The 9,528-nt window shown below is 54.8% G+C and overlaps 5 protein-coding genes across 5 annotated transcripts; 3 read left to right on the top strand and 2 right to left on the bottom strand.

Moving 5' to 3' along the window:
- The first annotated feature begins 577 nt into the window (after nucleotides 1-577).
- Nucleotides 578-2,099, top strand: H310_12400 (hypothetical protein). The gene is made up of 4 exons (XM_008879425.1): nucleotides 578-670; nucleotides 735-1,109; nucleotides 1,164-1,607; nucleotides 1,651-2,099. The coding sequence occupies exons 1-4, from the start codon at nucleotides 590-592 to the stop codon at nucleotides 1,906-1,908; spliced, it is 1,158 nt and encodes a 385-aa protein (XP_008877647.1). The 5' UTR covers nucleotides 578-589; the 3' UTR covers nucleotides 1,909-2,099.
- Nucleotides 2,100-3,558: 1,459 nt separating this feature from the next.
- On the top strand, nucleotides 3,559-4,215 carry H310_12399 (hypothetical protein). Its single transcript, XM_008879424.1, has one exon. It carries the CDS (start codon nucleotides 3,660-3,662, stop codon nucleotides 4,068-4,070), a length of 411 nt encoding a protein of 136 aa, XP_008877646.1. The 5' UTR covers nucleotides 3,559-3,659; the 3' UTR covers nucleotides 4,071-4,215.
- Nucleotides 4,216-5,795: 1,580 nt separating this feature from the next.
- Nucleotides 5,796-6,472, bottom strand: H310_12398 (hypothetical protein). The gene has a single exon (XM_008879423.1). The coding sequence runs from the start codon at nucleotides 6,211-6,213 to the stop codon at nucleotides 5,878-5,880; it is 336 nt and encodes a 111-aa protein (XP_008877645.1). The 5' UTR covers nucleotides 6,214-6,472; the 3' UTR covers nucleotides 5,796-5,877.
- A 1,684-nt stretch (nucleotides 6,473-8,156) lies between these two features.
- Nucleotides 8,157-8,913, top strand: H310_12397 (hypothetical protein). Its single transcript, XM_008879422.1, has one exon. The coding sequence runs from the start codon at nucleotides 8,205-8,207 to the stop codon at nucleotides 8,544-8,546; it is 342 nt and encodes a 113-aa protein (XP_008877644.1). The 5' UTR covers nucleotides 8,157-8,204; the 3' UTR covers nucleotides 8,547-8,913.
- Nucleotides 8,866-9,497, bottom strand: H310_12396 (hypothetical protein; the record flags this gene model as incomplete). The annotated part of the gene is made up of 2 exons (XM_008879421.1): nucleotides 8,866-9,374; nucleotides 9,424-9,497. 2 exons carry the CDS (start codon nucleotides 9,495-9,497, stop codon nucleotides 8,918-8,920), a joined length of 531 nt encoding a protein of 176 aa, XP_008877643.1. The 3' UTR covers nucleotides 8,866-8,917.
- Between the last annotated feature and the right edge of the window lie 31 nt (nucleotides 9,498-9,528).

Raw genomic sequence — 9,528 nt, 5'->3', positions numbered from 1 at the left:
GTTGCCCACACCCATCGTCTAACCCCAGCCAACCATGTCGACATTTCGCTGTATTGGCGCTGGCGGCTCCATTTCCGTCGACTCTTCCACTTTGGGCCGGTGACAAACGTGCCCAGTTTTGTCGTCAACATTCACCTGGACAGAGGCCGTGGATGGAGGCATCGCGAAACATGAGACGAGGAGGAAACTCGCCCGCAGCGAATGCCCCGTAATCACCCCTCTCGTTTGGGCCACGTCGGCCCACACAACTGGTGGAAGCTCGCCGAAACATGTCGTCGGCATGCCCTTCTTCGATCGTGCAACCGAGCTCTTCCCTTTGTCACCGCGGGGATGGGGACCGTGCTGGACCGGACTTGATGGAAGTCCCACGTTTCGCGCTGCACCGAAAACCCAATTGCGTGTGACTTTTGCACCGCGTGATATCGACTTCATGTCGGATTGGTCGACGCGGTAGTAATGAAGCGGTATCCAACCGAGCACCCACCGGCGCCGCTGACCATCTATCTCACCCCCAGCCACCGCGGTTCGACATGAGGTTGCGTCGGCGGGGGTGCAGCCGAACATTCCCACTTTTGAACCGACACACGCCATGACGTCTTCGTTGCCACCGCTCCTGAAACAAGACCGAGACCGCATCGCGACGATGGCCCTGGCCGCTGGTCACGAGCTGGTACTCCATCTACTCGAGAAGAATCTCCATTCACTTCGTGCCTTCTTTGCCGACGCAACGATAGATCCGATACAGCCACGTGCGCAGCTCGAACGAGTGCGTCGAGTGGACGCCTCTCCGTCGACACGGCGACGTTGACCTGTACCAAGGCGCGACGTCGCCGCAGAAACGAGTGCCGACCATCGGGCTCTTTTGCGGGGTCACCCACGTGTACGCGTCCCTGGACGAAGTGATTGCCCTCAACAACAACCACGCGCCAATTGACAAATCCAACCACTTTAGCCTCGTCGTGGTGCCCTTGTACACGATTGCTCCCGAGCTGCCACCGACCCCGTCGCCCGTCGAAGGGCTGTCGATAGAGCGTCTTGTTGTGCAGTACGTTCGATTCAACAGCATCCTGAAGCATGTCATCCGTCGACGAGATAGCTTCGTCCTTGAGGTACATCCCCACCGTGGTCGAGTCATGCCTCATCTCATGGTTTCCTGCGCCCAGTGCGACATTGCATTCGACGCAGGAGGTGGCAAGCGAGGCTGGCTGCGTGTAAACAAGTCCCTGGAGCTGCCCCAACTGCACAACTTTGACGGATGCATGTGCTCAAACGTGCGGATGGACCTGAGGCCTTCGGGCCACGTGTACACAGAGTGTGGGAGTTCATTCCCGCGAATGCCAGGGACGACGCTCCGCGTTACGACCATGCACCACTGCGATTTTGGAGGACATGTCCCTGAATGGGTCGTCGCGTCGGCGCTGAAGCAGCGGTGCCGCGACCACGTCGGGCGATTGGATCGGTATCTTCGCGAGGCGCGGCTCAGTCACGGGCCGTGGGTTCAGGTCGAGCACTGTGTCCCAATGCATTCCAAGCGAGCATGTTTTCGATGCCACAAAAAATTTGGCCTCGTTACCAACACGCGTGCCCACTGTCGGAAATGCGGACAGGTTTGGCAGCGCCTGTATATGCTTTTCTCATATTCGCGCGCAGGTCGTGTGTTCGAACTGCATCCGCACATGGACTGTGCAGGTTCACGGAGCCACGCAGGCGATGCCAGCATGCTCTGTGTGCTCTGTCCGGTCGCAGTCGGCCGTTTGCACAACCAGTCCAGCGTGCACCATGGAATATACCGATTCCTACGCGAATCGAAGCATATCCAGCTACAGCCGCACCGACACCTTTTGCTCCAACAAGGTCGGCACCCCCATGGAGAGCTGCCTCTGCTTTGATATTTGCACGCCGTCCTGAAAAGACCAGTGTAACATGGCTGCCGTTGGGAATTGCGCAAGCTGGCGTGCACGAGATATGCGCCGAAATAGATGTTCCGTCTGTGTGGAAACTCGGGTGCTGAAATATCAAATATCAGCAAATTGTCCATTTTGACGATTCTACGTTTTATTGTTAAACGTCTTGAGAATTGAGATTTACAGTGAGCGAAAGCATCCACCCGTCTTACGGATATTTATCCGAAACCAATCGCAAATGACAGGTTGTTCAAAAGTCACATTCCCGCAAGGTTATTTTCAAAAAGACGCATGAGGATCAAGGTTAAACCCAAAGATTTTACGCCAAATCTCCGCTTAATTACCTGCAACTAGGTAAAATGGGGACAATATCCGGATACATGTGCACTTTATGTACGGATACCCACAATATATTGGCCAGTCGTCATGTCTAGCCTCCATACAAATGCACGAGGCTGGGATTTTGGTTTGGCAACGCGATCAATACTTTACCAATCGATCATTCGAGCTGTACCTTGTGTTCGACGTATCTCCTGGTCCATTGGCATTGCGGTTTCTCTTCCTGAAAAATGTTCAAAGTTGAAATTCGTGAACACACACACACTACGACACAACATATTACACATTGTACCGTCCGTATTTTAATCCTTTTCGAATTGTTGACCCAATTATATAAACCCACCAGTTCAGTTAAACAGGAAAAATGTGGTCAACATGTCGTGGTATGAATTTGCGTCCACAAGCACGACTCCCGACGCTTCATTGCCAAAGTGCTCGGTCCCGCCGCCCACGTGCCCATCCGTGAGACGGCAAAACACTGTAAAAGTGCTTGTGTATTGTTGTACGTTCGGCTTGTGCAAAAAGTCGCTCCAAGTGCGCGTTTTCATGACGTATCATAATCCGATGAGGTTTCGCGATCGACAGGGCAATCGACCCTGCATTCTGATGGTCGCCGTGAATACTGGCCTTGTCAAAACATTGTGATAAGCTCAAACGGATTCGAGTCCATGAGCTGGACAACCTCCGTTTACGATGGAATAAAATTGCTCCATCGTGATAACACGCTCACAATGCCGTTCCTCGGATGCACCAGGACTTTATTGCGACGACACGGCATTTCTCACAGCAAGATCATTACATGTGAGTCGTTTGCTGGGTGTGCTTCTGGTCAGTGTCGATATCACGCATGCCGTTCCCAAGGCGCAACATACTCGCCAATGCGGACGTAGACTTCGACGACCTCGCAAAGACCTGATCATCGTGGACGCCCCGTCCCCCTTCGAGTCCCCTCAAATCCCTCGTTCTCCACAGAGCACGAGAGCACGCCTTCTCTCGCGCACACTATAAACACGTGAGCACAAGACGCCCCAGCACAAAGACGTTGCACCATTCACATTCACAGTTTCAAAAGATAACCTTGCTCGATCCTTTTCAATAGCAGGTGCAGGTCGTGCAGTTCATGATCGCCCGTCAAAGTATGGCCGGCAAGCTCGCGACTGTGGCCGTAGTCCAAGAAATTCGGTCGACCGCATGGCCCACGACGTCGTTGTGAAATTGACCGTGAAATCGGGTATTTTTTCAAATCCAGACGTGTCGTTCGGGAAAATAAAATATTTGATTGGCTTAAATTATTTCGGTTATATTCGGATTGGTGCGCAGACGCGCACGAGGTCGGCAAGAAAATGTGTGAAAAAAACCACTTCTGCGGGCCGATCTCCAAGGGACCCCTCGCTCACCCCGTCATAAAACTGCAAAATGCACGCACGCACGTGGGAAATCTGCGAACACACTGCATTCTTTCATTTCCGAGCCATGTGCCAAGCTCCCAACCACATCAAACTGCCCCAAGAGCCGCACATGGCCCTGCAATACCACCACCGCCGCCAGCGCCGGCTAGCCCAGATTTTGCGCATCTTGCGCGGCACGACATCGCAACCAACGTCCAGTGCATGCTCGCTCAACAAATTGGCCTACGTCGCGCTCTCGATCAAGCTCGAGCGACTCATTTACAGAGTTCTGCCGGCCAACACTGGAATTCTGTCGGACGAACTGCTTGAGCTCCATATGCGCCGAGTGATCCATCGCATTCTCGCCGTCAAGAAAGCGAAGGCTGCCGCGTCCACGGATATCAAGCCTACGGACGCAACTGTCCTCGTTGCGCTCTGACCCGACGCGTCGTCTTTATAACTTATTGCATCCTGGTTCATCGTAAAAAATATTCAATGGAAGTGTGTCTTCGTCAAAAGAAGTGGGCTCCTAGTGTCGAGCGGAGAGATTTGACCAAACCCACGACCACGAAGCCTTCCAAATCGTTCCTCGAGCTGCACGGGACAGTCCGTCCTGGTTGAGGGCAATTATCGGTCAGCCTCCACCGGCCAACATGTCGGCTGGCCAGAACCCACAGCCACGCCGTCCGACACATTACATCCTCCACCGATACACCACAAACTGCATGGCATGTCCTGCGTACAGCAGTAGTCCCATTCGCCCGACTTTTGGGTGCATCGCGTCCGTGGAGTTTCGGTTGTATTACGTGATGGGCTTACCTACTCCTTGGGCCACATAAAGTGGTCGGAACAGAAACTCACGTGTGGCGAATCTGTCTTAACATCGTTGACCATGCCGATTTAAGTGCGAATTCAACCCCCCCACAGCCATTGTCGAGTGATCAAGCGGCCGCCACATGCTCTCTGGATCTTGGCAAGTCGTGGCGCAGTCCAACTGTAGGTTGAGGATGGCACCGTGGAGGGAATCCTGGTCGCGCTCGATTCTCGAACAGCCCAACCACGGCAGACCCCACGCGCCGTACGTTTGATGCTAGTCCCGGGGCTGCATTGCAGATCTCCCATCTCCTAGTTCATGAACTTGGTGCACGTTTTGTCTGTCCCTCATGCTTGGCAAGCGACAGTTGGACTGTTGCAATTGGGGAATTTCCGTCGCTGATCCCACGGGGACGCCGTCAAAGTAATCCCGTTCATCATGATTGCCTGACCGCCGCCCAGTCGCCACATTCTCCAGCTAACGCGAGCTGGCTCAGTTTCATGGTGACGCAATTCAATCAACTACTCCCCGAACATCCCCATCGGGGCCCACCAAACTCCTCCACGTTATAAGCGTTTGCTTCTTTGTTTTCTGGCGGTCGTCCCTTTTACGTGACCTGCAACAGGACAGGAAGACGGGGCGATTTTCGCCCCAAATGCGCGGCCGACGCTGGTGAAATATCCGACTATCCTCTCCACCATTCCGCCAACGTTTGGTTGTTGAAGCCAAATGTAGCGAACGGGTTACTCGGTTTCGCTGACCATGGCGTGCGATCGGTATCCCATCGTCGTTCGCCATCAACGCCAGCGACACACCGTGCCAGGTCGGAACGACCCCTGCAATTGCCGCCGCCGCTGCCACCCCCACCCACACTTCCCCCCACCCATCCATTCGTTTTGACGTGGCTGCCTCTGCGTGCGCTTGCAGAGTTGGTCCCTTCTTTGACGAGTCACGCAGCCAAGGAAAACGTGAGTCAGTGCGTGCGGCGATCCACGGCGGGGGGGGGTGGGGCTCCGAAAAACCTGTCAAGCCTAGACGAGCCAATCCACTCATGCACGGGCCCTCGTGCCACCAAAAGTGTGAAGGGCTGCCTGACTTGTCTGGGCCGATGGACACATTGAACGCCGTACTCCACCAGCGCATTTGTCCACGTGCGTTGCAAAGCTTGCTGTACCATCTTGTCTGGGTGATGTTTGTGATGTTTCTGCCTGTCTACACTACTGATTCATCCATGGAGCAACTGCAAAGCGCACCAGTTCGCAATGGACATGTCATGCTGTGTTGTGCGATGGCTGCTCCGGTCAATGGAGAGTTTCGTCAGCACGGACCTATATTCGTGGGAAACAAGTGCGCAAGACGTGGTTTCAGTGATTTGCAACTTTGGTTGGATTAAATACGACTCATGCACACACAGACAGGGACGTGTTTGGCTTCACGAGAGCATCGACGCAATCGTGAACGTTCGTCGCGGCGACGGCGGCGGAGTTACGTATGGGGCAGCAAGCACTTTGGTCACGACGTGGTGTAGTCGCCGGGCGAGGGCAGCCGAGGACAGGACAACGTTCGCATCGTTGGGGAACTCCTTGTTCAAGATGCCTTCGATGTGGAGCGCGAGAGTGATGAACGCTTTCCCGTTGGAAAACTGGAACTGTTTCCTGTACGTGTGCTGGATTTGGCGCATGATTTGGTCTGTGCGCTTGGTGTGCTTGAGTGGCTTCATGGGCAGGCAAGCCACAGCTTGTTGGAGCGGCGTTGGAGAAGTGACCATGGTGACAACGAGTGGTCGGGGCCGAGAAAATGGGAAAATGGCGTGTCGAATCGCACCTTCAGTCGGTCGTGCGTGTTTATGGGAACACAACCAGTACAAGAATGGGATTCTGTCTGAACTTGAATAGTCGCCCAACAGCACCGATCTCGAGAGCCATGGCAACTCGGGGCAAAAATATGTTGTGCAAAAGATAAGCCCGGCTTTATGGCCGTGCCGCGTCGACCTCCCCAATCGCCGCGCTAGGTCGTATCCATCGAGAATGGCCAGGAGGGAGGGCTGGCTGGGCCATCCGGGTCACCTAAGCTCTTTTCTCGTGCTTACGAGGGTTTACGGGAGCAGATAGCGGGACACCGACCCTGGATTGCGGTCACCCTTGCCGCGCGATTACGCAGTTGCATAAAATCGCCACTATGTTGACCGCGCCCGACGCTTTCGTGGACGGACTCGACGGATTTGCGTCGCAACAAGCACCGAAACTGCTGGGGCACGGTGGCGACGGCGCTGCACAGCGCAGCGCGGGTGCCACACGCGTCCACCGTGCGTGCACTGCGGTGGATGCGGCGAACGAAGCCAATCACGTCAACAGCAACCTGGTCGACGTGATCGGTCGGATGGACCGTTGCTACAAAAACATGGACACGCTAGCTGGCCCGAAATCTGTTTCGTTGAAGGGCCAGCTAAGTGCGGCCATAGATATCGGACAGTTTGATTGTTCTCGAGCGATTCGTGAATTCGCGTATGTCGGTGGGGGCCGACGAGACCTCTCCTTCAAAGGGCACGCACGACCATTGGCTTCATGTCTTGCACATATCGACCGTGCTGGCATGTGGGACCAAGACCATTCCATCCCCTCCCCCGACAGTAATGACACCAGCACCTGTAAACGGATGCGTGTGTTTGGTTTTCGATGTTGTTTTCGACAAAGCCAGGAGCGTAGTGCGTGGCGGTGCTGTTGCAACGCACGCAGCGCGACATGTCCAACCGAGTCGAACTTAACCAAACTCGACATCTCCTATGGAAGCGAAAATCTGGGTCTGAGATTCCGACAGCGTCGGCCGTTCAAGTAGCCGACAGGCAGCACACACGACAGAGACAAACGAGGAAGGCGCCGCGCGCAGGTCCTTCCGACTGCTTGACGGCTGCTGCACAAGATTCCAATTTGGGTTGGGCAGTCCATGTCTGGCCCATGCGTCGTGCTGTTGTTGTCCCTGGCAAGTGCGTACCTACCTTTTCGCCGCGACTATGCACATGGGTCGCCATCATAGATACATAAATGTATCGTGACCGGTACAACTCTCGCCGCCCAAGTTGGTGTACAATTTTATGCATTTCTGGAGGGTTCATGTAATCACTTTACCACGCTTGGATGGGCCAAACCTCTACAAATCAATTCGACCAACGCGACTCCGACATAAAGGTATAGAAACTATAAAGACATGAAGGGCATTCATTTGAAGTCGTCGACCCGAACCCGTCATCCATGGCCGCTGGAGCATTCTCGACGGGAAGCGCATTCGCCCGCGGCCGCGAGATATGTGGGCAAAGACGGTGAAATGCCCTCACCCGACAATCTAAACCGGGCACAGATAGCACTGGCACAACGGCGGCGGGTTTCTTCGGCGCGCATTTATGCGCTCAAACATCTCGTGCTTTTGTGATCCAAAGTGCTAAGTGCACCAAACGGCGTGGAGGGTCATGGAACGGAGGTGGCCTCGCTCTCTCTCTCTTCATTCAACTAGACACGGCGGTGTGTGTTCGTGTGGAGGTGGGTGGGCGTCGAGCAGGCAGGCGAGCTCACACCCGCTGAGATCTGTAACACGGTGATGCGTAGTATTATAGGAGTGGATGGTCGGATAAAAGGCACACCGTCGCAACCAGGGTGGGTGCATAAGCCAGCGACCGAAACCTTATTTATGGCAAAGTGTAGTAGAACGAACAGAGGTCCTGGCCACTATCTTGCCAGGCCATATCCCTCACATTTCAATTTCCACATGAACAACCAACCCAGAACGAGACCCCACCTCCCCCATCTCCAAGTCGCCCTGCATCAGCAACGACGACACCTCCGCATGACGCAGATCCTTCGAATGCTGCAGCGGGGGCCGCAGAGCCACCTGTGGTCCCAAATGACCGCGCTCGAAGTAGCGGCCTTGGCTATCAAACTCGAAAGACTCGTATACCGCGGCTTCCCCGACAGCGTGGGGATCATGCCCGACGATGCCCTCGAATTGCGGATGCGGCGGGTCATCAACCTCATCTTGAACGCGACCAAACGAACATCCAAAGGTTCGCCCCCCGCTGGGTCGAAACCACCGACCATTGTGGCAACTTAGTTCGTGGCGACTCGCCTCTATTTATCGGTCTTGGCTGTAAGCCACTTGACTCAACTCGATTCAACATTTCTTCTTTGCGGTATCCGAGAGCACACAAAGCCTGTGTCGAAATATTGCGCGCATTTGCTGTCGCATACATCGACGCCAACATGCGCAGGGAGCTAAAACGAGCCGTTGAATCGTGTGGCCAAGTGAGTCATGCGCTCGCAATGAGGTAATCCGCCGAGGTCACGGAGAGTGGAGGAAACGGAAGGAGCGATGCATGTGTAGTTGCCAGCGCCGGAACAGCGGGGCGAGGATACACTCGTATCGACGGCATGCGAGGTGTGCGAAGCCAATAACATTATAACGTTATGTGTTGTTTGGACGTTCTATTCGGACACACTCGGGCGGCGCTGGGCGCTCGACGACCATTTGGTTCCCAGAATGCACTTGATCACATGACGTAGTCGCAGCTCCATCGTTTCGTCGTTTCGAAGGATCGTCTTTTCAGGAAAGGATCTGGTCAGGACGCGTTCAAGTTTGGCGGCAGTGGCGGCCAACGACAAATTGGTGAGCGACTCGACCGGGAACGCTCCGTTTGCGCGTAGCAGCCTCATGATTTGAATAGTCCGGTGGTGCCGGAGGCTGCGGAGACTCACATGGCGAGGGGGAACCAGTTCAACCCGTTGAGCGCACATTGACAATTGCGAATCGTCGCGGGCCTTCTTCATAGTTGTGGCAGAGACACGGCTGCCTTTTCCGATCGTGTCTCTGCTCCTCGGCGACCCTTGATGCCGAACTTCGAAGTTGACGAGATCTTTGGTCTGGCGGAGACACAAACCACCGCTGGTGAACACAGGGGGTGTACGCAGGGGCTAGGCGCCACAGCTTGTACAATTCAGCGTCGTGGCTCTCTTCGCCCGGAAGCGTCGGGCTGTCCATTGTATTGTTGCGGCACACCGTCGCCATGCCATCAAATGAGGATGGCTCCATTCTTGGA

The sequence above is a fragment of the Aphanomyces invadans genome, assembly GCF_000520115.1.
Source record: "Aphanomyces invadans strain NJM9701 unplaced genomic scaffold supercont1.39, whole genome shotgun sequence".
NCBI classification, from domain to species: Eukaryota; Oomycota; class Saprolegniomycetes; order Saprolegniales; family Verrucalvaceae; genus Aphanomyces; species Aphanomyces invadans.
The sequence above is the reverse complement of the archived record's forward strand: the minus strand, read 5'-3'. Positions and strand labels throughout refer to the sequence as shown.